This window comes from Haemorhous mexicanus, chromosome 7 (genome assembly GCF_027477595.1).
Source record: "Haemorhous mexicanus isolate bHaeMex1 chromosome 7, bHaeMex1.pri, whole genome shotgun sequence".
Classification (NCBI taxonomy): Eukaryota; Metazoa; Chordata; class Aves; order Passeriformes; family Fringillidae; genus Haemorhous; species Haemorhous mexicanus.
The window spans coordinates 10,728,657-10,756,281 of record NC_082347.1 but is presented as its reverse complement, the minus strand read 5'-3'; the positions used below and the strand labels follow the sequence as shown (position 1 = coordinate 10,756,281).

The following is a 27,625-nucleotide window of genomic DNA, read 5'->3' as shown; positions in this document are numbered from 1 at the left end:
GAGTTTGATATGATGATTAGGGAATAACCGCAGTGACACGTCGCAAACTCCCCACCAGCAAGGAGACCTCTTTCCCGGGGGGCCACCTCCAAAATCGCTCAGGTAGGCAGCTGATCAGAGGTTTGGGGGTGTGGGAGGGTCTGGGGGTGCAAATGGGGGCTGCTGGTGGGCTGGGGAAGGAGCAGCTCCATCGGGAGCTCCCAGCCCAGCAGTGCCCAGCATCGGACTCACAGCCCGGAGCAGGGCTGGGCTGGGGGGCCGGGACCCCCTGGCTGGCCCCACACAGCCCCACAGCACTGGAGTTGAGTTTGGGATGAGCAAGGTGGGCACAGAAGGGCTCCTCGGGGGGCTCAGTGTGGTTTTTACCTGGCAAAGCTGTGGAAAGAGGAGGTTTTGTGCTTTTTCTCCATGCCTGGAAAGCGAGGCGGATGGGGAGGAGGGATTTTCCCTGCCATAATTCGCTCTGCATTTGTTAAAGCACAACTTTCTGAGGCTTAATCATTAGAGATCTTTCCAGCCAACTTGGTGTCCCTCCTTCTCTTTGCCAGAGATCAGTCTCCCCAGCCAAGGCAATTGCTGCTCCCAAAACCCCCTCAGTTTTCCCTAATCCCTTCCAGCTAGCAGGGATAGTTTCTGCCCAGCACAGAATGCTCCTCCCAAGCTCTTTCCCTTGCTGGAATGGGAGTTTTGGGTGGGAGCAGGCAGGGAAGGAAGGATGGTTTCAGAGTGGGGATGCAAATAAACACTAGGGAAGGAGGCTGGGCTCAGCATCACCGAGTGGCTTTTTGGGAACATTTTGTGTGTGTTTGGAGACAGAGCTGCAAAAGCTGTGCCCAAGAGGAACAGGATTCCAAAAGGAGAAACTGATGCCCGAGCAAAAAATCTGATGGATTAGGCATGAAATGTTTCCTCCAGGCTCATGTGCTGCAGCACCTTCATGCTGCTCCAAATTTACCTTGTTTTCCAGCAAATATCTGTGAGTTCCCACTCTGTGTGGAGCCACCAGAGCTGGAAAGCAACCCCCCACCCCGGGAAGCCAAGGGAGGAAAGCCTCGTGCTGCGTTGCTCAATCGGACTCCGTCCCCCAGAGTGTCACCCCAGCAAGGAGCTGGGGCAGCTCACAAGGCTTCCCATCTTGGGGAACAAAATGAAGCAGGCTTGGTGTTTATGGATGGATAGAAAGGAGTATTTTTTGCTTGGAGCCTGGAGGGAGGGGAAAAAAAATCCCCAAAATGTTGATAACCTGGAGGAAAATACTTTCTCTAGTGACCTGTTTGGGTTATTAGGGCAAAGGGTGAATAACATTGTCCAGTCTTTCCAAAGAGGAAAGAAGAGCAGTTGCACTGAGGGGATACCAAACAAAAGGGCCTTAATTAGATGTGTCCAAGTGGCTCAGCACAGTCAGGCCTGTATTGATCCTGTGGGATAAACATGGGTTTGTCATCTCCTTCGTGGAACCAGGAACCAGCTATCCCCAAAAAGGCTGCACAGGGGCAGGCTCTGCCCTCACATATCCCCTCAGTAAAAATCCTAGCATGGGACACATCCCTTGGCTGAGGAAACAGACTCCTCCTTTTCCAAATAACCCAAGAGTGAAGCAAAATTTTCCACAATTTTGGGGGTAAAAGCTTCTGGATTCATCTTGCTCCTAGATGGATGGAGCAAAGCCAGAGGATGGGCTGTGGTAGGTGTGGGGGAGCCACGTGTAGAAGTAGTCATGGAGAGGTGGTATCATTATAGGTTTGTTTCTTGTTGATGGGGCTTGCAAGGTATAAAAGGACCTTTCTTGCCTTGGCACTTCAGAATTTCAGCAGAAATCTAAAATAAATGAGAGTGGAGAGAGGAAAACCAGCCCCAGTGCTACTCTGATAGAAGGTAAAAGCAGAACCTTCCCTTTCTTGATGCTGTGACCATGATAAGTTGGTGTTATTGTCAAAATTTCATCACAAATGAGGATGAAAGAGGAAATATGGACAGTTTGCACTTCCAAAGGAGTTAATTTCAATTTAAACTTCTGAACAAAATGCTACTTCCCCTTCTCCTTTTTTTTTTTCCTCTTCTTTCTCACGTGGTGGCCCTTGTTAATGATAATCCATTTTAAGGGCAAATCCCCAAAACTGGTTGAATTCCAGAACGAATCTTTCTATTAAGTGTGGCTGGGTTGATTCATTTTTAAAGCAGAGCTGAAAGCACAGCCTGAATTTGCTGCAGTCATTCACATTTTCCATCAGCAGCCACGGAAGGGGGGTTTTCCCCTGTGAGGGTGGATTTGCTAATTGATTCCTGGCTCAGGGAACAAAGAAGGAGAGAAAGTAATCATGTTTCCTCTGGGTGACAGGAATTCTCCTCCCTTAAAGTAAAAAAAAATATCCCAGCACACTGGCAGTGCTGCAAGGACTGGGGCTGGTGCTTGCAACAAGGGGAAAGGGCTGGAATTCCACAAGTTTCAGAAATAAAACATCCCCCCATGATTTGCATCCTGGAAATCATCTGGATGCACTGATGGATGGACACATGGATGTGGCACCTGGGGACGTGGTTTGGTGGTGGGTTAATGGTTGGACTCGATGGCCTGAGAGGGCTTTTCCAACTCAAATGATTCTGTGGTTCCATGAGATGGACCCTTGGGTGGCAGAGGTGGAAAAGTGCCCTGTCCAAAAGTGAGTTTAGATGTTTAACTCAAGGGAGGCAGGAAGGAAGGAGGGAGAGAAGAAGTGCTTGGAAAACTGCAGAGTGCAAAGCCTGTTTTCCTGGGCTCGGGATTTGTTGGGTTGGGATTTACACCTCAAAGAAAAGAGGAGTTTGCTGTTTCCATTCCTGAGAAACCCCACTGATGTCTGAAAGCTTTTTAGCTTATCAATTACCTCTGAGTGACTTCGGGCTGGCAATTAGTAGGTGTGAACTGGCTGCTCAGAGTGGGGCTACCAAACCATACCGGGGTGTCCACACTGGGTCCAGCCCTGAGTGTGCAGTGCAGTCTTGGCCTCCTTTGGAATCAGGAATGGGAGCTTGCAGATCCCAAAGGAATCCGGAGTGGGGGCTTGCAGGGGCTCCTGGGGTGGGGGTCTCCAGCTGGACCCCACTTCCAGCAGGACCAGCTCCACAGCTCCAGGTGAGTCAGGGCATGCCTGAGGATGGGCATCCTGCCCCTCTTCCATGGGGCAGGGTTGTTTCCTTGGGGCTTTCTCCAAAGGCAGGAATGTGTGGAAGCACCAGGCACAGATTAAAGCCAGATCTTTGTTAGGAACCCCCCAGAGCCCGGGTTTCACAGCAGGCTGTGGTGAATAGTTCCATTGCAACCTTGAATGCTCTTGCTCCCTGATTCCAAGTGGATTGCTTCAGCATATCCTGGAGTGCACCAGTGTCTAGACATGCTGGTCTAGAGCTGAAATCTTTGCAGGATGCCTTACGAGAAGAGCCCAGAAGAGCTCGGCTGTCTTATCTAATAAGGCAGAAGGCAGAGAGGGATATTGCTGCTGCTGCTGGAAAGGCATCTGCCAGGGAGATGCTCTGTTCCCATCCACCCGCCAGCCCCGAGGCTGGTGCTCACTGCTCAGCGTGAAATCATTCCCGGGGGGAGAGAGACCTTCCTGGAAATCCCTCCTCCCTGCAGGAGAGGATGCGTGCCCTTAAAGGATCCACGTGCAAGCGCAACCAGAGCAGCAGCCCTGCAGGCATCCAGCCTGGCAGCGCTCAAGGCCAGCTCCCAGGGCTGAGAGAGACCCATGGGGAGCTGCAATTTGATCCCTCAATTCCGTGATGAAGCCAGGATGCTCCAAAAGCAGAATGAAAGGGGCCAGATTTGCAGTGGGACAGAGCTTTCCCCTATAGGGTGGATATGGGGTGTCTCTGCCCAGGCAGGGGAGGGTGCAAAACCAATCTGGATTTTAACTGGGTTTTTTTTTTGAATGCTCACTTTCTGCAGCAGCCTGGGAAAGGCTCCAAGTGGTTTTTGCACAGCAGTGTGCTAATCCTGCCCCGTGCCTGCTGAACGCCAGCTCCGGAGGAGGCAGCAGGCACAGACACCACAAATATCAGCAGGGTTCTGTTGCTGCCCTCAGAAGGGCAAAACAAACCAGTAACTGGGCTCCAGCTGCTGCAGAAAACACCCATTTGGGAATGAGAGTCATGAGAGAGCTGTTGCATTGGATAATCCATGTCCCAGCCTCTGCACTTTGGTAATCAAAACACTGGAGAACCTGGGAGCACTGGAGAAATTAAAATAAAATAAAATCAGAAGAGCCTCACCAACCTCTGCATTGAATAGCTCTAAAATCTGGCATTACAGAGGTGCCTCTGTTTGCAAGGGTTGGAGTCACAGTCTCTGGATCTCAGTGTGGCAGAGCCAAAGTGACAGGAGACCGAGATCCTCCAAATTCCTGGGCTTGTGACCCATTTTTGGTGCTGGAAATAATCCACTTTAAATTGAAAGCAGCTGTTGAAGACTTCCAGGGCACAAAGGCATAGGAGCACAGGGCAGGTAATGGCCAAAACCAAATTGGGCTGCCCCAAACACTGGCTCCTCCCTCGGTGAACTGCAGAGGCAGCTGATAAAAAAGAGGTTGGTGTTAAAAGCTGGGTGGAAAAGGCTTTTTCTGTCACTTCTGCAGATCCATGACATGCTCAGAAAATCAGCTGTAACCACATAGATTGCACTTCTTTACCTGCATTTCTTTACATGCAGTGCTCACCTTATATGCACCAAGGGACTGCAGGGGGATTTAGGGGCTCCTGAAAATCTGACACTAGCAGGGGGATTTAGGGTTTCATCCCAAAGATCTGGGAGTGGAAGAGGGATTGTTTAGGGTCTCCTCCTGAAAATCTGGCAGTAGCTCAGGGTGCAGGCACAACAATCCACCTTCCTTCCACCTTCCTGCTGCTCTGGATTTCCCTTCTGCCCAGCATCCCCCTCACCCCCAGTCCACCCCTCCCAGCCCCTTTTGGCCCTGTTTGCTCTCCAGACAATCCTGGCAGGCACCACCTTTCCTTGCCTCCACCTTTCTAGGGTAAAATGCAGTTTTGGGTAATGACAACTGTGCTGGATGACACAATTTAGCATTTTCCTGCATGGAGTCCTTGGTGCCACTGGCCCCCAGCTGTGGCTGGGGTCCAGCTCTAGACCTGAGGAGGGAACTGGGCTTGTTCTGGCTGCTGCTCAGTGTCAGCCTGAGGCTTCAAGCTCAGCCTTGCACCTACAGAACCTGTTTTTATGCCTGGAGCACATAAATGGATTTTGGACAAGCTCTAAGCTCAGCATTCAGAAAAAACAAGGAATCACCAGGAGTGAATCCATGTTGTAGATGTCCCTTTCCCAGGGTGTAGCCCAAGTCAGATTCAGATTTCAGTTTTATGAAGTTTTCAGCCCAAACCAAAGAATCTTGAATCAGCCATGACCTAAAACTGCAGCTCTGAATCAAAATGCCTGAACCCAAGGTTGCTCCAGCCCTGAGCTGAGCTAAGATCTGAAGTTCTCCTGTGTTCTTTATTTTCAAAAATAAGAAAAGGCCAAATCTGGGGCTAGGTCCTGTTTCTCATGGAGTTCTGGACGTGGCTAATCCAAGGTTGCCTTCCCAGTGTCAGCATCACAAGAGGCCTGAAGGACTCATTGTTGTGCACTCAGTGCAGGATTAGGCACTTACATATTTTTTCCTCCTGAGACACCACCAAAAGGCTACAAATTCCATCTGCATCTCCCCAGGACCTGGCTGTGGGTTTAAATGCTATTTATTTCTATTCAGCAAGGGGGACATTTCTGCTTTTTCCATGGTCTCTGCTGTTCTGTTTTGGTTTTATCTCCGAAATAACTGATTTAGGAAGAGCGACCCTGTAAACTTTCTCAGGAGGGTGGACTTTCTCCTCCCAGCTGTATTAATTGATTTAATTTATCTTAAATTTGATTGCAGTGAGCACCCCTAATTAACCTGATTTTTTGCTGATAATCACTCCCAAATGGAATCAAATCACAAATCCGGGGATGGATTGACCGGCACACAGAAAGAAGCCGCCCTCCGTGCGTTAATTCAACGAACGGGATATAATTTGATCCAGGTAGGAATCCACGGTCCCATCCTTTTGTGCTTCATCCTGAAGCTTCTCTGGGGGCGTGAGCAGCCAATCCATGCTCCTGAATCACTCCTTGCTCGCTCCTTTTCGCTCTGTTTCTCTCTCACATCCCTGCTGATCGTCACTGCGTTGTCTTTCACAGAGCAGGGTGGTATTCCTCAAGGAATTGCTTGCTTGATGGGAAATTACAATGAAGGTGGGGGTAGGACAAGCCTGAGCACTGCTAAATGTTGGGAAAGGTCAGGATTGGTGTCTCAAAACCAAAGAAAACCCACAGAGCAAAGTTTTAGGAGAGGGATAAGGTGGGAAGTCCAGCACGTCACCTTTTGTGCAGGTCCTTGCACAGGTACATGGGAGGCAGGTGCCTCACCTGCTCCAAGGTTTTCTCTCTGTTTAGGCTCCAAGGTCTCCAAGATCCAAACCTCCTGTGGTTAGGGCAGGTGGAGCCTGGGCACAGCCTTCAAACCCACCTGAGAAAGCCTTTCTTGGCTACCACGACCAAAACAGGCTCAGCCTTGGAAAGCACTGGGCACTGCCATGGCTAACCTTGCATCCTGGAAGAAGGAACTGGAAACACTGGGTTTTAGGCAGGTGGAGGCTGTGAACCTTGCCTTGTTCTGCATGGCACTAGAGGGCACAACAGCCCCAAGCACAACCTGAGATTCCTGGGGAAAAGCACATTCCAGGACCAGGCCAGCAGCTGTGTTTGGTGCCCTTTCTGCTGTACCTGACCCATAAGATAAGGGACTTCTGTATGTCTTGGGCTTACTGTGGCTTTCTTAGAAGCACAGGGGTTGGGGGTTCCTTAAAGCCCATCTCATTCCAGCCCTGTGCCATGGGCAGGGACACCTCCCACTGGCCCAGTTAATCCAAGCCCTGTCCACCCTGGCCTTGGAATTATCTTGGGGTTCAGTTTTCCCTACTGTCAATCTAGCAAAGCTCAGATTTCCTAAAGCACAGATTTCAGCTCCCAATCCCCCACACACTTCAACATCTTCTTGCTCTTCTCTCTCCTTTCCTTTTTCATTCCAACCTTGCTATTTTATCTTTTTCTCTTCCCCCCCCCCCTCAATTTCCCTGTACCTTAGGGATTTTTATTCCAGCCTGTCTATGGATGCAGCCAAACATCTTCTTCCTCAGTGCACACCTGGTTTGTTCATTTTTGGGAAGTGGCTGATGTCCACTTTCCCTCCAGGCACCTTGTCAAGAAGGGTTCGTTGAGCTGCTGCCTTCCAGCCACAAACAAAGCCACTGCAAATTTAGGGAAGGGTTTATTTCTTGCTGTGCCCCCTCACACACCAGCTCAGACATAAAATGGCATGTCCCCAGGACTCCATCACTGCTGAAAACATTGGAAAAACAGGAATGAGAGTGGATAATTCAAGGCATGTTCTAGGCTTGAGAAAGCTAAAAGAGTTTGTGGTATATTCCTGTTTTCTTGTAAGAAACTCTGTTTGTTTAAGTTCCTCTTAAATCAGCTGTACAAGGCATTTGCTTTCCTGGAATAATCCCAGAATGGGAAGTGACTAAAGAAATGGTCAGGGAGCCAAAAATGGAAAAATTCCTGGAGCCCCAGCTCCTCTGGGAGAAGGGAATCACTGTAGGGAGAGGGAAGGAGAGACAGGAGAAGAAGGAAGGGAGGAAGGGAGGAAGGGAGGAAGGGAGGAAGGGAGGAAGGGAGGAAGGGAGGAAGGAAGGAAGGAAGGAAGGAAGGAAGGAAGGAAGGAAGGAAGGAAGGAAGGAAGGAAGGAAGGAAGGAAGGAAGGAAGGAAGGAAGGAAGGAAGGAAGGAAGGAAGGAAGGTTAAAATAGGGGAGGAGAACAGAGGCACACTCATCTAGCAAAAAGAGAGAAAAAGGAAATACTGACTGGCCTTCACATCTTTGAATATTTTTTGGGGCCAAGATTTGTTCTCTGCCAGAAGGACCTCCTGGGTGGGCAGGTGTCATCCTCAGACTGGATGAAAATCCAGACAAGTTATAAATTTTGCAAGTGCTCCATTGCCCAGCCCACCACTAACACACAGCCCACAGAGATTCCCCTGCCAGAGCCGGGGGGATTTCCATTTTCCAGGGAGTTACTGACTGTCTGCACTTGGACTTCTGAAGTATCCCAGCCTTGACAGCAGGACACTGTGTTATCCCTGCTGAATCCACCAGGAGCTGAAGGGAAGGAGGGTGTCTGCCCCAAGGGTCATTCCCAGAGAGAGGGTTGGTTTGATCCATGTTTAAAAGTTGATGGCTGAACCTTTCTTTTCTTCTCCCCCATGGCAGGAAAACGGGCAGAGGAAATATGGGGGTCCACCACCAGGCTGGGATGGCCCTCCACCAGAGAGGGGCTGTGAGATCTTCATTGGGAAACTGCCCCGAGACCTCTTTGAGGATGAACTTATCCCCCTCTGTGAAAAGGTGAGGCTTGGTGGCAGCTGATCAGTTGCTGATGGTCAGAGCTGCATTTCAGGGCTGAACTCAGCTGTTTCCAAGGCCAGGCTGGGCAGGACTTGGAGCACTCTGGTCCATGGAAGGTGTTCCTTTAAAATTCCAGTCTTTAAAATTCCAGTCTTCTCTAACCACTCCCACCTTGCTGATAAATCTCTCTCACTTGGCAGATTGGCAAAATCTATGAGATGAGGATGATGATGGACTTCAATGGCAACAACAGGGGCTACGCCTTTGTGACCTTCTCCAATAAACAGGAGGCCAAGAATGCAATAAAGACACTCAATAATTATGAAATCAGGTAAGCAGGGCAAAAACACCTTCAAAGAAACTTTAAATTATATGCATCAGTCTATTTTGGCACGTAAGGGATATTTTTCCTGGCAGTCCAGAGCAAAGTTATTTAGATCCTTGTGTTTTGAGGGGAAATCTCCTCCTGTCTCCCTGTGCAGTCACTGCTCATTAAAACCAACATCTTTCACAGGAAATTTCTTCTTTACAATAAAAAAAATTTAAAAAATAAAAAAAAAGAAACCAAACAACAACAAAATCTATCAGAACATTGGGAAAAAAATGTTCTGCTTTGGATCAAATTAACTTTCCCCTAACCAGTGCTGTTTATTATGTTCCCCTCAGGTTGTTTGTTGTTGACTTATTCTATTCACAGTCTCCCTCGTGACAGATTGTGCAGATATGTTTTGGTAGATGGAGCAATTGCAGAAAATGGTGAAATAGGATGGAAACCAACTGGCAAAATAGTGACATTTTCTAATAGAAAGGAACAGAAAAAGCCCTCATGTTTGAGGGAACAAAACACCCAGAAATCAACAGCAGATGGCCCATTAATAGGTGTTGGTTGGATTTCAACCTCACTGAATGGTTTTTGCCAGTTCAAAGTGGGATGAGTTGATGCCTTTGCTTAAAAACCTTTGGGGATAAACCATTCTGGCAGTTGTACAGACTTTTTAATTAAAAAGGGATGGGTTGTGAACTGCTTTGAGCAGATCAAGGCACACGGAGGTCTTGGAGATGTCCTTTGTAGCAGAGGTTGGAAGGTCTTAGGGATCAGGCTTCACCCACCTCCACCTCCTCCACTTCCTTCCCTGGTTCCAAGGACTCCTCTAAAGAAGTTTTGCACTTCTCCAGGCCTATAAGAGAAACTTTGACCCCAAAGAGGTGAACGAAGGAATTTTTTTTTTTGGGGGTCTGCACAAAAGTTGGCATTAGTGAGTCCTCAAATGGTGCCTCTCCATAACAAGGGATTTTCTTCCCCCAAAACCTCAGTCCTGAGGTGAATGGGAAGCTACAAGCCACTGGTGACAGCACAAGGACCTGGGTTGGGGGTGCAGTTGCCTTGTGGCACCAAGAGGGAGAACCTCAAGTAGGAAAAGCAAAATTTGGCTGTGGTTTCTCCCTCCAATCCTTCATTTCAGCTGTGCTGCCTGACTTTAGTGTCACATTTAGCAGAGTGGCAGCTTTTGCACTGGAAGCAAAGCCACTGGAATATCCCAAAGAACAGCTGACACCAGAGCCTGGTGCTTAGCCTTGTGTTTGGGGACGGAAGAGGGGCTTTGCTTTAACCTTCCCCTCTCTTGGCTCCTGACTCCTGACCAAGCATCTCCCTTGTTCCAGGAACGGGAGGCTCCTGGGCGTGTGTGCCAGCGTGGACAACTGCCGCCTGTTCGTGGGGGGCATCCCCAAAACCAAGAAGAGGGAGGAGATCCTGGCAGAGATGAAGAAGGTCACGGACGGCGTCGTGGACGTCATCGTCTACCCCAGCGCGGCCGATAAAACCAAAAACAGGGGCTTTGCCTTCGTGGAGTACGAGAGCCACCGGGCAGCAGCCATGGCCAGGAGGAAGCTGCTCCCAGGTCAGCAGGGGTGGCTTCACCTCAGGGGTGTGGTGACAACGTCTCTGTGGGACCCAGGAATCCAGGGAAGTGGGCATGGCTGGGTTTTCTGCTCTCTCTGCTAGAGACACCCAGAGCAGGAGGTCTCCCAACACACCATGGGGTGTGGGATTCACTGCAGCTCCTGCAGTGCTGGTGATCCATGGTTGTCCTTCAGGAGCTGGGGTTTATTGGAAATCCAGCCAGATGGATTTGGCTGTGTGTGTATCCATGCAGCTCTGCTTGGTCCTGTGCTTGTCTTGGGTTGAACATAAAATAGAGACTCATCTGTGGCCTCTCAGGGAGTGTTGGGTTTTCCAGCTTTTACAGAGACGGGGTAACTGAGAGGTGTTTTAAAAGATTTTATTCCATGATTAGTCCTGATAAAAAGTGAGACATAAGAAATATAAAACTTAACACCATTCCATCAGAAATTAACCTATTTCCTAGTTGCAATACCTTATAATAGGTATTGCAGGCAGTAAATAGGTAATTTTAGGTAGTAAATAAATAGGTAATTTTTCAACCTATAATGGTTGCTACACAGTACTACTATTACTTCTAACACCAATCACCTATATTTTTACCCCAAATAGTCTTACTACAATACATCTTTCACAGTTCTAATTCTCTAAAATATCTAGTCTTTTTAAATATTTTAAACCTGATTGCATATTTTAAAACTTGTTTCTAGTTCAATCTCTCAACAGTATAATCTCTATTCCATGACCTTCCTGAGTCAGCACACCTGATCTCAGTGTTTACATACAGATGTACAAAACCGTGTAAACTTTCTATCAAGTTTGAAAAATTCCTTACAAATCCATTTCTCAAAGGGAGAATCACTCAGGAAGGCATCCAAGAGCAGATTCAGGCTGGAGCATGGACTGGAAACTGATATTTTGGCAAAAAAACTTGGAATGAGGAATTGCTTTAGAGTACATCTCTGAAATGCAGCACTGGGAGACAGCCAAAGACCATGGTGAAGGAGAGAGAGGTTTAGCAGGTATTAGGTGAAGAAGTCACTTAACATTAAGTGCATTTGCAGAGATTTCACCAATTTTCTCTTGCCTTCTTAGGCTCTTGCACTGCTTTGTTGAACACATTGGCTTCTGAAAGCATCCCACAAACCTTGGGGTTTGAGATTTGTTCAGAACTACCTTCTTTCACCTGTTTTATACACTAAATACCCTGAATCAATTATTTTTTTTTCCTTATTGTGTAAAAAAATGAGCATGATTTTGAGCACTGAATTTGCTTTTCTACAGGGAGATGTGTCACTCTGACAATTTTTCCTTTTATTCTGCATTCTCTTCCTCAGTTCAAGCATCTCCCTGATGGTGGGAGCACATTCTGTGTTCCAGCACGACTTTCCCATGGTTTTTATGAGGAAAGGGAAGGCAGGGGCAGGCAGAGCACTTGAAATCCTGAGCAAAGACAGTGAGACAGATGGAAGGAACTCAGCCCTGAGCAGACATGTGCAGTGCATGAGGGGTTTCCAGTTTAGGGACTTCTCAGTAAACAATTTAGGGAATTCCAAAGGCCTGAGCAGGAGCCAGAGACTTCTGAAGCCTCAAGGATAAGGCAGGAACTGGAAAAAAGTTTCAAGCCAGAGCTGAATGTGTCTCCAGCAGATGTGAGATTGAATATCATTATCAGATGCTTCCTTTAAAGTGAACCTCGTTGCTTTTTGGAGGGAGCTTTGTAGAGAAAGTGCTCAAAAATTGAGAGTTTTCATTAAAAATTTTAAATTTTCTCCTGTCTCTGGCTAAACAAGAGGGTGGAGATGGACTGATTTTCAGCAAGAGGCACCAAGCTCAGCTCCTTGCTGCAAGTCAACCAGTTCATTATTTCCACCCTTGAAATGAAAACAGCAATTCAGAAAGGGGCACAGAACAGCCTCACTCCACAAATCCCAGCTCATTCCTGAGGCATTCCAAGGGAACAGCACCTTCCCATTTACTTTGATCATTTACACTTCCAACAAGCCTCCAAATTCTATCCTCACCCTCTCATTTCACAGCTCCCACCCCTTCTTAAATGGGTTGTCCAAGCAGAGATGCCTTTTTAGAGTGTTTTGCAGGATTTTCTTTGTCCCCTCAGCTGCAAATGTGTGGTTTAGGTCACTCAAAGAATCACCAGCAAAGGCTGGGCAAAAGCAGGTTTAATATAAATTCGTGACAGGGTTTGATGACAAGGGTCACTCTATTACTTATTATACAGATAAAGCAGACAAAGAAATATCAGATTAAAGCAATTAAAGAAATATCAGAGAAAGCAATCAGATTGCTCTGATTAATATCAGATTAGAATGATTCATGTGGAGACCAGGGAGGCAAAAAGGTGAGGAGGGAAAAAGTGAAGGATTCCAAGGGTTGAGTCCCAACAGAATAAACCCCCTTGCCAATCTCAGCTCAGACTGGCTCAACAATTTAGGTCTAAATGGTTTATTATTCATAACAATATCTAATCATGGTTTATTATTCATAGCAATATCTAATCAACACTAGCAATTCTTAATAAATTTACCAATTTAACACCTCTAAACCACTTCAATAGAATTTTCTGTAAGCACAACAGAACCATCAATCCGACTTTACCAAAATTTAGTGGAAAATCTAAAATGGTAGCCTTGGTGATACACATGCATGCAGACAGAAATATGGACTTCTGAAAACTCCCCTGGAGTTCAGTGAAAGTCTCACATCAGGTACCTTTGAATCTGGAGATGAGCCTCGAGGAGTGAGGACACCAACCCAACTGCATCATCAGCTTTCAGCAATGTGAATTATTTGCTTTTTTTCTTCCCTGCCCCTCAGCAGCTCAGTCCAGTGTACACAGAGCCCCTGGGTTTATCCTCCACACCACCCACAACCTGTTTTATGCATCAGGACTTTTTGTGTCCCCCCTTTCTTCTGCTGCAGCTTCACCCAAATGAATTCCAACACAAGCAGAGACATCCTTGCTTTTGCTGTTTCATTCCATCCCACTGGAACTTCAGGATCCCTGTTCTGGTCTGGGTGGAATGAAACTTTGCTGGCTAAAAGGGATTTTTATAAGTGCATTAAAATATTTCCCTTCAGGGAGCGCTCCAGGAAATGCCGGCTAAAAGTGAATTATTCCACATTTTCATTTCTTTCAGTTCTGGAGGCTCCAAAGGTACTTGCAGGAGGCCATTCTGAGTGTGGCCTTTGGCAAGGCAGAGCTAGGAAGGCCTTTTTTGGGTCATGTTTGTAGAATTTGGCCTGTTCTGCCATGAAATAGAGTGGGAGCAGGAGAAAGAGGAAGCAAAGCCCCCCAGCACTGACCATGCCTTGTTCCCTTAAAGGAAGGATCCAGCTGTGGGGACACCCCATTGCTGTGGACTGGGCAGAGCCAGAGGTGGAGGTGGATGAGGACACCATGTCCTCAGTGAAGATCCTCTACGTGAGGAACCTCATGCTCTCCACCACCGAGGAGACCATAGAGAAGGAGTTCAACAGCATCAAACCAGGTAGGAGCCTGCTGGTGCTGTGCCTCCTAAACAAGTGGAAATGTTTCTTTCTGCCTTCCTAAAATGCCACAAGAGATAAAAATAGCTGGGTTTTTCTGCTGTGAAATTCCACAAAAGTTGTCATGGGGCTGAAGGCTCCCACCCAAAATGCCATCCCATTAAAGGCTGCTTAATTCCCAGCTACAGCCACCATGGAGGAGGGTGATTGGCAACTGGAAGAGACCCAAAATGCTGCATGGGGTTGCCCTGTGTCATCAAAGTGCTTTGGAATCATTTGGTCTTTCTTAAAAAGAGTTGGTGAAGCAGCTGGGTGACTTCAGCATTCTTCTGTGGCAAGGGATGGTGATAAAAATAGAGTGATTTAATACAAGTAAAAATAACCCGTTTCTGCAGCTCTGCAAGCCATACAGTCCATTAGGCATTAGGAACTGGTGCTTGGCAATGGGAAATCTCCTTTCATCCCACTCCTGTCAGCTTCCTTCTATTAATTTTTTAAAATATGCTGCAGAGCTTCAGTTTTCTTCCACTAACTTCTTCATTTCATGCCTTTTTCTGGACTAGGCTGCAATGCAAAGGTCTTCATGAGTTTTCCTTGTGTCCTTCCAGCACTTCTGGCTCATACTTTTAGCCACCATCGAGCTGTCGCAGAACCCATTTTACTCCTGAGTTAAATTTATGTTATCCCACTCTCTGAACTGTTTCCTTCTTTTATTTACCCAGTTTTGTTCCCAAGCTTTGAACAAGCTCACACTCCCCAGAAACACATTTGTGGCCTTTTGACACTTTGGTAACAGTCATCTGCTTTGCTCCTCAGAAGTTTTCCACTATAACAACACAAATTCTGCATCATCTTTCATTTTCCTTTTATCATTTTGGCATTCACATTGGATTTTTTTTATTTTTTTAATGGACAGCTGTGATTTTGGTGGCTAAAATCAGGAATGGGTGCATTAGAGCAGCAAAACTTCCAGCTTTGGGAAGAGAAAATGCAGTTTAAGTTACAGTGAGATCAAAAAAGGCAGCAAGGATGTGAAATGATTCATTGCCTTGCCGTGGTTCTCTGCCTCACTCATTGAGCCACACTTCAGCACTACTTAGCTGAAATTACCTTGGATCCAGGGCATTAAGAAGCTGTTTTGACATCAACAAATCAAGCAATAAAAAATGATCCAGTGCTTCCAATGACACAGCAATTGCCACATCTCTGAGGGCTCCACAGGCAGCACCAGGAATGCTGCTTGTGCTCCTCGAGTTGGGACTCAGCACAAGTAGCACCCCTTAAATCTGGGCCAAATTCACAGCCTGATGATTTCTGCAGAGCTGTCTCTCTGAAAAGCCCTGCCCTTGCTCCCCAGGAATCCCAAGGAAATTCCTCCTGCCTGGTGGAGTTCCCAGCAGGAGGATTGTGCTGTCCCCATGTGCTGGAGGGACAATGCTTCCTCTCTAATGTCCAATGGATGGGCTCTCTTGGAGCTGAGCCAAGGCTGGGTATCACATTGCTTGGCCCAGCAGAGGCAGAAGCAGGGGAGAGCAGAATTTTTGGCTCAGGATTGGTGTCCTGGAATGCTCTCCAGGAGGCAGAAGGGGGATATTCAAAGCACAGCGAGTTCATTAAAGCTTCCACTCGTTAACAAAGCATCAGCATATAACTCCCATAAATTCAGGCTTGGAAAATCATCCTCTGTCCCAGAAGGACACAAAGTGCTACTTTACCACCCCTGTGTCATTCCAAGATGTGCAGCCTGCTTGGGCTGTGGGCTGGGACAGGCTCATTTAGCCCTCTGCAGCTCCTAATGACTCCCCTGAACACCAAAGAAATTTGTTTTCTCCTGCATTTTTCTAAGTGCATGCTTTTTGTGGCAATATGACATTTCCCTGTGCACCTGTTCAGCTTTAGGAGGTAAGAATCCAACAGAAGAGCTGTTCAGCCATGTTTCCTGAGGATCTTTCTGGGGGTTTTACAGGAGGCTGGGCTGGCTGATGTGCCTCCCAAGCCACAGGAGCAGAGAAGATGAGGAATTAAAGAAATGGCTGAAGACTGTGGCCATGGGGAGCAGGACTAGTGGGGTTATTTTGGAGACAGGCTCCTCAGTACAGAGTATGAGTTCCTGGCAGCAGAGCAGCTGACAGGGGAAAGGGAAAACTGTGGGGGATGGACTTAAAGAAGAAGAAGAAGTCATTTACATTTGAATTACTTTGGATAAATTGGATGTAAGAAAGATTCGGGCTGGAAGAAAGAGTCTCCAGCCCAAGCCCTATCCCAGGAGGGCCAACCCTCAGCTGCAGAGCCTGACTGGGGCTATGTCCAGGTGAATTGGGGCATCCAGGGAAGCCCCACTGCCATGGGAAAGGCTGTTTCCTAGGGAGAGGCTGTGTCTTAGGGAGAGACCTGCTGCCCCATCAGCCCCAGCCCATCCCAGTCCCCTGGCCTGCTCTGTCCTGGGCAGGGCTGGCTGTTCATTCTTCCAGAATATCCTGAGCTGGTTGTCAAGGAGAAAAACCTCCATGTTTTATGGCAAAAGCACCAACTCTCCCCAAGCTGCCTCCAATGCACTTACACAAGCAGGGAGATGGGGATCACAGGGGGATGCTCCCACAGCTGGTGCATGGCGAGTCACAGAAGGGAGACACAAGACCAAAGGCAGTGTCCAAAAGAATGGTTTGGACAGGAGAAAACGGCTCCATTTTAATGGGAATCCGACTGGTGTCTGATCCCAAACCCTTCTAGTTTGCCTTGAAATGCTACAACCATTATATATTGATTTTCCTTTGGAATATACATCCACAGACGTGAGAGAACACGGGGACACTGACCTCTTGTTCTTCTACCCTTGCTCAGCCTTTGCTCTCCAGGGGCTCATAACCTGACAGAGCCCCGCTTTCAGATCTCTGTTTTCTGATTAACCCCCACTTCCCAGTAATATTCCGATGTTTTCCACAGGTGCAGTGGAGAGAGTAAAGAAAATTAGAGACTACGCCTTTGTGCACTTTAATAAAAGAGAACACGCAGTGGAGGCCATGAAAGCCTTGAATGGGAAGGTAAAAGCTGCTGTAAATGTTAATTCCTGGGGCTTACAGTGCAGTATATTATACAAAGCCACCTGCTTTATTAGCTCCAAAACCCTCCTGGAGGTGTTATCCCAATTTGCTCTTTGCTGGTTGCTTTTATACTCCTGAATTTGTTTTTCAGCAGCTCTGTTGTACACAAGCGATTCATTTTGGCTCCTTGGATTTGTGCTAAGTGTTTGCCTGGCTCTAGCTCACTGCTCAGATGAAAAAAATAAACCAGGAAAAGCTGAAAGAAGAACTAGGAAAGGAGGGGTGAGGATCCCCCCCTGGCTCACACTCACATCCTTGTTCCAGACTGCCAACAAAAACACTGGCAGGGCAGCGTGTGAATGGCAAACTGGGACAAACGAGGTCAGCCCAAACATCTGCTCCGAGTTCAGATGCGGATTTGAGAGGAGGCTGCTGAATTTAGCCCTTCTTGCAGTGCATGTAATTCACTCTAAACCCAGAGCTGTTCCCAAAGAGGTGTTAACCCTGCTCCTATTTTTAGTGCCACTGCTGTTCTCCACGGGAGCACGTGAAATCTCGCTGCCTTACGAGCTGCTTTGCAGGGAAGAGAAGCCTTTTGAAGGCTTTGCTGAAGGAGTCTCTCCCAGCTGGAGCCAGGGCTGGGCACTCTCAGGTTAAGCCTCCACCCATGTGAAGAAGATCCAGGGCTTTTTTGGGGTGGTTTCCTCCACCTTCCCATCCTGTTAGGACGTTGGGGCAGCTCCCCCATATGTTGGATTTCCATCAAGCAATTTTAACCACTCCCCCTGCTGCTTTAAACAGCTGGAACAGAGGCTAGACAGAGTTAAGGGGAAGGATATTTATATTTAATAAAAGGATATTTATTGCAGGGCCTTCACAGGCCACACCCTGGCAGTACCAGAGCCATGGCTTTGGCTCTGCCCGGATGGCTCCAAGATGGAAGCAAAGGAGGGCTTGGTCACAAGATCTCACATTTTTATAAAGTTTTAATCCATTACCATATTGGAGCTGATTGTTCAATTACAGCCCCAGCCCATGAAGTCCATCCTTCTTATTTTCTCACTTCAATCCACGTTGTTTATACTCTTGGGCCTGGGATCTGGCTGTCCTTGGGTCCCCACCTAGCAAAGGCATTGTTGTGCCTACCTACTCTGTGAAGAGACCTTACATGAAACCCAGACCCACACACCCAAGCAGCACAAAATCAAAAAGAAGGAATAAAAAAACAAGGAAGCTAAACCCCAAGGCACCATTTCCCCGCTATGCTTGCACTCTTTCAGGTGCTGGATGGCTCCCCCATCGAGGTGACCCTGGCCAAGCCGGTGGACAAGGACAGCTACGTGAGGTACACGCGTGGCACGGGCGGCAGGGCCCCGGTGCTGCAGGGGGACTACACCTACACCCTGGGCCACCTGTACGACCCCGCCACCGCCTACCTGGGCGCGCCGGTCTTCTACGCACCCCAGGCCTACGCGGCCATCCCCAGCCTGCACTTCCCCGCCGCCAAGGGGCTCGGCAGCAGGAGCGTCCTCCGGCCCCCCTCAGTCCGAGGTAATTCCCTCCTGGAGTTTTGGAAAACTGAAAACCAACCCCCCCGTGCACAGCGTCTCCTCCAGGGGTCGGGTGGCTGCTCCCCAGAGGGGTGTTGGTGACATTGGCACTGCCCCAGTTCCCGGATGCCATTTTCTCTGATGGAAAATGTTGTGTTTAGGCTCTTGTCTTTCCCAAAGGCAACATTCCAGCTGAAAAAAAAATAAACTGTTTTCCTGGAAGGAATTTCTAGGTTGCCCTCAGTCCAGTGTAAATAACCCACGGATCCTCCTGGTTTTGCCCCAGCAGGGAAGACCAAATAAAACACTTCTCCTTTCCCCACTTTTCCTTTCCCCCTTCAGAGCTGGCTCCCACAGCCAGCCACCACCACCACTATGTTTCCTCTTGGCTTTGAAAGTTACAGGGAAAATTTTACCGGTCCTGGTGTTTCCTGACCCAAAGCTGTAGAGTTTTCCAAGGAAGTCACATTGCCCTGGTGCAGGGTAGGGAATCAAACAAGCCATTCTGTGCTCTGGGAGTTGGAGGCCCCCTTTTGGGGGATTGTTAACTTAAAAATAATTAATTCAACTAATTCAGTCTATGATTAAAAGAGAGTATTTCTGGAAACTCTTGGGTGACCCTGCCTGGAGCCAAATCAAATTCCCACACTCAGGTACCCCCAAATTAAATGTCAATACAGACATTGTTTGGTCAGTGCAGGTGTAAGTTTGGGGCTAGCAAAGAAATAACTCTGTCATCTGGTCTTCCTTCCAAAGATGACGCCTTGTGTCCCCAAGCCAAATCCCAGCAGGCTGGGACTCTGCATGGCACCTTGTTAGGCCTGGCAAGGATCATGATGGCCAATTTTTGTCCCTTCACCAAGAAGGAGAGAGGGCAGAAGGAACACCCCTTGTTCCTCAGGTTTTTTTCCCCACACAGGTGAACCAGCTCCTCTAAAGGTTGCTTTAGGAAAGGAGCAGATGGGATAATTCCCCACCCATCTCTTGCTTCATGGTCTTCCCAGACTCCCAAGCAGGGCTCCCTGAGAAAAAATGGAAGTGTAATAGGGCAAAACTAAAGAGGGTTTTTGTTCATAAAGGTATGAAATTGTGTAAGCTGTGAATTCTTCAAGGTGAAATTACACTGGTGGGTAACAAAAGATGCCAGCTGTCCCCTCTCTGACTTCCAGCTGCAAAGCTGGCTAAAAAAGCTGTCCTGAAATCAAAACTGCCCAGAGATGATGAAAAATGGGCAGACAGAAGCAGTTTTTTCCCCAAAACCCCTCACCTCTCCAAGAGAGGGTGTCAGTGTTGAGCCTGTGTTATCCCACCACCAGGCCCTGGGACCTCCTGCCCACCCGCTTCCCACCCCTCCCAGCAAGCGGGGCTAACTTTTCCATTTCAGCAAGAATCAGGGTCCTTTTTCCCGTGATTTGATTCGGTTTAATGCCTTCTTACATTCCTAGAAATTTACATGAATGTACCTGTAGGGGCTGCGGGCGTCCGAGGCCTGGGAGGCCGCGGCTACCTGGCGTTCCCGGGCCTGGGCCGCGGATACCACCTCAAGGGAGACAAGAGGGGAGAGGAGAAGCTCTACGACCTCCTGCCAGGGATGGAGCTCACCCCCATGAACCACGTCACGCTAAAGCCCCAAGGGATCAAACTTGCCCCTCAGGTACGTGTCCCCAAAAGGAGCACCCGTGTCCCAGGGGTTGTGTTGGGAAAACGGCGCCCTCGTTGAATCCGCGCGGCGGCCTGGTAAATAAATCCCTTCTTGTGTCTCAAAAGGCGCTGAAAAATGAGCAGCAGCCTTGCATCTTGCAATATGCACCTGCCTCATGGAATGGTGGAATGGTTGGGGTTGGAGAAGACCTTTAAGATCACCTTGAGTGTCAGGGGAGAGTTGTCATAAATGCCTTAATCCAGTTCTGGCTGTTGTGCCATAAAAGCACCGCGGGTCAAAGAATTCCCACCCACCATGGGTTTGATGCATAAAATGCCTCACCTGGGGCTTCACTAGGGAACAGTGCCCAAAAAATAGAAATACAATGCACATTTTCAAATCATTTATGGTGAAAGAACTGTTGACATAACCCAGCCTAGCACAGAAACTCTTTGATTTGGTTGAGTGTGTCGATGCAGATGGATCAAGAGGGCTGAGGAGAAATCCACAATAAATTCCCCGAGTTTCTGAATGTCCAGCTCTGACAGTAACTCTTTTTCCCTTATATTGTGCAGAGCAACAGGAGAAACCAACTTCAACCTGAATTTTGAAGCATGTCTTTGCCTTTTAACACTTTAATTGCCACAGCATCAAGTTTGCCCAGGTTTATAAAAACATCCTTCTTTTCTCCCAGAAAACTGGACAGTGGGATTTTTCCCTCCTGCAAAAGTCCCCTTAGTCTGTTTTGTCAGCAAATCACAGAATCAAAGAATGGTTTGGGATGGAAGGGATCTTTAAGCTCACCTAGTACCAACTCGTGCCATGCATAGAGGCACCTTCCACCAGAGGTGTGAAATCCCTGGAATGGTTCTGCAGGGCCTTAGGGCAGGTGGAATTCGTTTTTATGAAACCATCATATAAAGGAGTTGGGACAGCAGGGAACAAGTGTTGGCACAGTGGAAAAATGAACTGTTGTAATTGAGAACTGAGCTATGTAATGAAACATTTTACACTACAAGATGCTAAACTTCAGCTGGAGCTGTGGTGGCAAAATTAAAAGCAGCAGTGAGGTTTAAATTTTTCTTTTTCATTTTAAATCCATTCAATGTAAGCTGTAAATGAGGTAAACCTCAGCAAGACTTCAGGGTGACCTAATTGTGGCCTTCCAGTGCCTGAAGGGGCTGCAAGAAAGATAGAGGGAGACTTTAAAAGGGCCTGGAGTGCCAGGACACAGGGAATGGCTTCCCATGCCAGGGGGCAGGGATAGATGGGATATCGGGAGGAAATTCTTGGCTGGGATGGGGGTGAGGCTCTGGCACAGGTTTTTCAGAGAAGCTGTGACTGCCCCATCCCTGGAAATGCTCAAGGCCAGGTCAGAGCAACCTGGTTTAATGGAAGGTGACCAAACCCAGCTGGGACAGCACACAGGCAGTGGGTTAAAAACCCCCGGAATCCCAAGCCAAAGCAGGAGTGTTTCTGGACAGCAATTCCCAATTACCAGGGGACCAGCTGTGCCAAGGCTGAGGGCAACGTGGTTCAGCATTTCAAAAGCTGCAATCGCCTGCTGAAGCCCGTGGAATTAATTGGATGGAAACACAACCTTTTATCTTTTTTAAAAAAAGCCTTTTTGGACTTCTCGTGCTCTGTAACCCACTAAGCCAGGGAGGCAGCAGAGCAGAGAAGATGAATGCAACCCGAGTTTCTTTAGTCCTCTGAAACAGACATCCATGAGACAGAGCTTCTGAGGAGGATTCAAAGCAAACCACACTGAAATAATCTAATCAGCAGAAGGACTCAGATGCCCAAGTGAACAGGGAATAATTTCAGGAATTAAACAGATATTCATGTATAAAGCGTTTAGATTAATCTTACGCTTCAAGGTAGGTGCAGTATTCTATCTGCCATTTATTCTGGACTTTTTGCTAAGCTTTGAGGAAGCTGCCAGAGCTCCCTGAAAACTCTTTGAGGGAAGGCAGCTGATCAGCACAGGGGCTGGAGCTAGGCAAGGAGGCTTCTGCACAGCAATTAACCCCAGCACAAATCCCTATTTTTTTTTTTCCTTTCTAGATCTTAGAAGAAATCTGCCAGAAAAACAACTGGGGACAGCCTGTGTACCAGCTCCACTCTGCCATTGGCCAGGATCAAAGACAGCTCTTCCTCTACAAAATCACCATCCCTGCCCTTGCCAGCCAGAACCCTACCATGTATGTCATTAGTGGAAGGTTTCTGAGACTTAGGCTTTATTTTTTAAATTATATTTTACCTAGCAGCTGTCCTCAAAGTCCCAAGCACACAGGTCTCCATTTCCTTTTATTTAAAAGAAATATTTATTAAATATATTTTAGAATATATATTGAATCTATATTTCTATATATTTAATTCAAATTTTTAATTAATTTTATTTTTAATATTTATTTTAATTTTAAATCTATATTTATTTTTATATAAATATCTATTTATTAAATCATAAGTGTTTATATAATTATATATACATATATGTATAGATGTATGCATAATTCTATATTATCTATTTTTATTATATATTAATATATTCATTTGCATTATATATAAAGACATAATTATATATATTTGTATATTATATATATGTATATATATTAATATATATACATATATGTATGTATATATATTAATATTTGTGTATATTCATATACATATATATTAAATACTTTTTTAAAAAATACAGGGAGAAAAACATCCACAGAGTAAAATTAACTGCTGTGCTTGGTGCTCTCTCTGCTGGTGCAAACATTGCAGAAAGCCAGGCACAATCAAGCAAAAGGGTGCTTTTTTTGTACAAAAGGAAAGCAAACGATAGCCCTTGTGGGGAAATGAAAGGAATTTGAAGGAACATGCTGATATTTCAGCTCCAAATATGATTGTAAACACTTCTGACCAAAACCACTGTTTGCTGTGTATCGTAAAGAAAAACCCAGGCTGGGTATTGTAAAGAAAATATGCAGCAGGGTTTTGGGGGGATTTTTTTGATGGGAAAAGCTCAACAAACTGTGCAAGGACATCGTGTCCAGCATGAGAGCCAGGGTTGATAACCCCAGCGAGGGAGCAGACCGCTGGGAGGAGAGCAGCTCTGGTCATGCATTAGCTCAGGGAAGCCATGCTTCCATTTGCCATGTGGGGTGGTGCCAGCTCTAAGTGGATCAAAAATGGGTCCCAAGAAAAAATATAAAACCTTTCCCACCACCCAAGAAAACAGATTGTCCTATCACCACCCCAAGGCTCCTAAGTGAGGATCCAACCAACATTGCGATCGCCTCCAATCGCAAGCGAGTGCAGTGGAAAGATCAGGAGAACCCAGACCCTAATAACCCTGAAGAGCCAGATCTCTATACCCTCTTTTGTATTTAAAAGTAAATAATAAAAACATCTGGCAGGAAAGCCCTGGGGGAAGCAAACCCAGCTAACTTTGTGCTGTGCTCACAGACACCCCTTCACGCCGCCCAAGCTCAGCGCCTACATCGACGAGGCCAAGACCTACGCAGCAGAGTACACCCTGCAGACCCTGGGCATCCCTGTGGAGGGGGCAGAGGTGCCTCCTGCAGCACCAGCTTTCCCAGGTATGGGCATGTCTGTACAGCAGAAGGTTCCTGGAATGTCATTTTTCCTCGTGGCTCCTTGTGGGTGTGTGGAATGAAGCAGGTTTTGGTCGCTGAGGACTGGCCTGGTTGTGCTCCCCCACAGTGACTCATTGCTTGTGTGTCTGGCATCTTTAGCAGAGAATTCCAGACTGCTTTGGGTTGGAAGGGACTCTAAGGATCACATAATTCCACCCCCTGCCATGACAGGGACACCTTTCACTTTCCCAGGCTGCTCCAAGCCCTATCCAACCTGGCCCTGGACACTTAAAGGGATCCAGGGGCAGCCACAGCTTCTTTGGGAAGCCTGTGCCAGTTTATTGTCCATAAAGGATTTTATCTCTATCCCAGGACTACTCAAATTTCTGTGTCCACACCCCAGAGCAACTCAAGCTGGGGGCACTGGGAGGGGGGGCTCTGCTCCAACCCCAACCCCTCAGGTCAATGCCACAGCTGGGATTATGTCCACGGGGGTTGTAGCAGTGTCCAAGGGCAGAGAATCCCAACATCAGAGGCCCATCCCAGCTCCATACATCCCCTTCTCTCCTCCCAGCTTGTGAAAACCTCCTTCAATTGGGAGCCCCAGAAGCAACACAGGATGCAAAGCTGGCATCCCCAGTGCCACATCTGGCATGAGTCCCCTCCCTGGCCCTGATGTCACCAGGATGGAGGAGATCCTCCTTCCTGCAAGGACACATGGCTGATGAATTCATGGGCTCTCCGTCCTCCCCCAGCACCCCCAGCCCCTTGTGAACCAACACTTGGGATTTCATCTGCCAAAGAAATGACGCAGCCATGGAAGTTTGGATCCAATCCCAGCTCTCACACCCCCACAGAAGGCTTTTCTCCCAGTTTGAGAATTCCTAGCTCTTGCAACTGCCCAAAACAGCTTGGAAAATCATGGAAAACACAGGAATTACATTTGCCATGCTCTCCAGCATGACAGCAGTTCTGATGGAGAGGCAGCACCAGGTGCCAAGCTGCACATGAGGAACCCATTAGTCAGTACTACTGAGTTGTTTGGAGTGTCTCAAGGATGGATTTAAAAAAAAAAATAAAACATCTATCCGGCTTCCTGCCACAGGAGTCCGCAAAAGCCACAGAAAAATCAATTTGTCTGGGCTTGTGCAGCTTCCGCAGCGTGGAAACCAAATGGGCTCTTTATTGAATCCAGCCCCCACTTACTGCTTAATTAGCATCTCTCCTTTTCTTTCATCCACCCTTATTTATTTGTCTTGGGAGCTTGGCAAATGGATGTGCACTAAAGTTGATGCTTGCAGCACACACCGGTCCTTGGTCAGGGCTCACTAAAGCTCAGCTCAGGCTGAGCTTGCAGCTCATTTCTCTCCCAATGGTGGCAGCTGTGCCTTAAGTCCCAGATTTCTCAATTCCTGCTTGAGATGTTGCACCTGGCTTAGCTGATGCAAAGAAAATACTCTGGAGAGCCACAATATTCAAATTGTAAGGAATTCCTCATGTTTTTCCCCAAAGTGACACCTCCAATGAGGCAATGTGTGCTCCCTGTTGCCTAATATTTCCATACCCCCACCAAGAGGACCTTGGCTCTGCGTGACCTGGAGTTGATCCCGTTGCCCACGTGGTCAGACAGGATCCTGGGAGATGTATTTGGGCAGCAGAGCCTGCTCCAGCAGATCCAATGGATACCCCAGCTCCTCTTCCCAAATTTAGGCTTTGTCTTAGTTCCTGATTCTTTTACAACAAAACACTGTGGTCTGCTTGACAAGCTGTTATGCCCTGCCTCCAGAGGAGCAAGCCCCAAATGATGCTGTTTTCCCAGTGATTCATTCTCAAACAACAACGCTTACATCTTCCCATGGAAAATCTGGAAGTGTTGAAACCACATTTTCCATTAGAAACCAATGGGAGAAAAACAAAAAAATCCCCTCTACTAAATATTTGCTCCCTGCTGTTGCAATTAGAGGGTTTTCCTACAATGGCTGTCCTGAACTGTCTGGTTTTTTTGTTTTGTTTTGGTTTGGTTTGGTTTTGGTTTTTTTTTGCTATGAAGGGATCAGAGCTATATTTTCTCCAAGAATCCTGACCAAAATTCCCCAATTTAAGGGGAATTTAATTCAACCTATTTACAGTTGTTTCCTTATCCTCCTTATGCCATGTGGGGGGGACCTCTCCAGAGCACCATTAGAAATAATCAAAACCTGAGGAAAAAACATTCAACCAGAGAGTGTTTTTCCAGCACTGTGTTTAACAAATCATGGGTGAAGAAATGCTTAAATTTTCCTATTAATTATTTAATCTATTTACATTGTTCCCACTAACAAACTCACTGCTACCCAGCTCATTCCCACTCATCCCATCCAAACCTATTGGGCGATGGTGAGTTTGGGATGGATTTTCATGAATCCACAGGTTTTCCTTCTTTTTTTCCTTCAGGATACACCATTGCTAACGCAGCTGCCACTGTCACAGCCACTCAGCTCAAGCAAGCAGTGACACTGGGACAAGATTTGGCCACGTATGCCACCTACGAAGCCTATCCTGCCTTCGCTGTCGCCGCACGGAGCGACGGCTACGGAGCCTTTTAACCAAATTCCCTCAAACCCAGCACAGGCAGAAAGGCAAAGAAAAACAATCTCAGTCTGGTAATTCAACACCCTCATGATTTTAAGCTAATCTCTGGCCTAAGGTGCATTTCAGTCAGAGTTTCAGCCTTGTAGGTCTTTAGTTTTGTAACGGGGCAGGGGGGGAGGAGAAATTTTTTTTAAATGGTGCAAAATCAGATTTTCACACTAGAAAGCAAAAGCTCAGCCCAGGAAATGAGAGGTTCTCAGGTGTATATATATATTTTTATATGTATATATATTTATACACCTATTGTGTGTGTGTTTACAAGCAACAACCTGTGCTGAAAACAGTTGGTCCCGTGGCTGTTGGGACCAGGACTGGGGAAGGATGGGGTGGCCCAGCAAACCCCTCTGTGCACCAGGAATTCTCCTGCATCCACCCCAAAGTTTCCCAGTCCAGGCAGAGCAGAGGTGCCCCTTGGCCACATGAGTTTGCCTCTCCCTGCCCCTGATCCCCTCGTGCTCAAGGCTCTTCGAAATTCTCCTTTGCCAAGGCAAAAAAACAGTTATCCTAAACATTTTTGCCCAGCCTAAGAGGCTAATTTTTAACAGGCTTCTGTGCTAATTTTATTTTTAAAGCAGGGCACAAGAATTCAGCAGAGCTTTCCCTCTTACTTTGCTCCCTCCCAGCCATATCCAAAAATCGGCAAATACCGGTGTATTTTTTGTGTGCTTCTCATCAAATGGCACATTCACTGAAAAACTGGGAAACTTTTAAGCCTGAGGAGCAGAAAAGTGCTATTCATTAAGGCCAATTCCCTCCTTAATTAGAGCACGAGAGCTCACAGCCATGGCCTAGTAATAGCAGGCACCTCGGCAGGAATAAAATTATATCCAAAGAACATTTTCCCAGGTTGGACAGAGCCCTGCCTGGCTTTACACATTAAATCAGGGTTGCTGCCTGCTCTGATTCCAGCAAAAATTAATTTAGTGGAAGAGGTTTCATGCCAACAGTAAAGGCACCTCTTAATTTGGAGAGCACCAGAGTTGGTGTTGTGTTTGACCCCTTTGGGGATGCTGGGAGCATCCTTTGGTGTGCAGCAGGGGCATTATCCATTGATTTTTGCCATGGGATTGAGGCAGGAGCAATGATGCTATGGAGATATAGGAGGAATCCAGTCCTGGATAACTACAGCAGACATATTAATCCTATATCATAAATCCTACATGATGGTGCACACTAAGAAGACTTGAATTTGTTCAGTCTAGGACCAAAAGAACCCTTTGGAGAGGAAGAATTTCCAGCTGGGTTGATGACACCCAGCAGATCTGGCTCCAGATTTTACAGCTGCTTTAGA

At 47.1% G+C, this 27,625-nt stretch overlaps 1 protein-coding gene across 3 annotated transcripts; it reads left to right on the top strand.

The window, feature by feature from the left end:
* On the top strand, window positions 1–27,174 carry A1CF (APOBEC1 complementation factor). 3 transcript variants are annotated; one of them, XM_059851085.1, is made up of 12 exons: window positions 1–102; window positions 5,904–6,048; window positions 8,336–8,470; window positions 8,671–8,801; window positions 10,133–10,371; window positions 13,718–13,882; window positions 16,824–16,921; window positions 18,202–18,472; window positions 19,941–20,125; window positions 22,181–22,317; window positions 23,573–23,706; window positions 26,137–27,174. In XM_059851085.1, exons 2-12 carry the CDS (start codon window positions 5,950–5,952, stop codon window positions 26,286–26,288), a joined length of 1,746 nt encoding a protein of 581 aa, XP_059707068.1. In that variant the 5' UTR covers window positions 1–102; window positions 5,904–5,949; the 3' UTR covers window positions 26,289–27,174. The 3 variants fall into 3 exon arrangements, with proteins under 3 accessions (XP_059707068.1, XP_059707067.1, XP_059707069.1); XM_059851084.1 differs by having other exon boundaries at window positions 19,917–20,125; XM_059851086.1 differs by lacking the exon at window positions 5,904–6,048 and having other exon boundaries at window positions 14–102; window positions 19,917–20,125.
* Window positions 27,175–27,625: the final 451 nt, after the last annotated feature.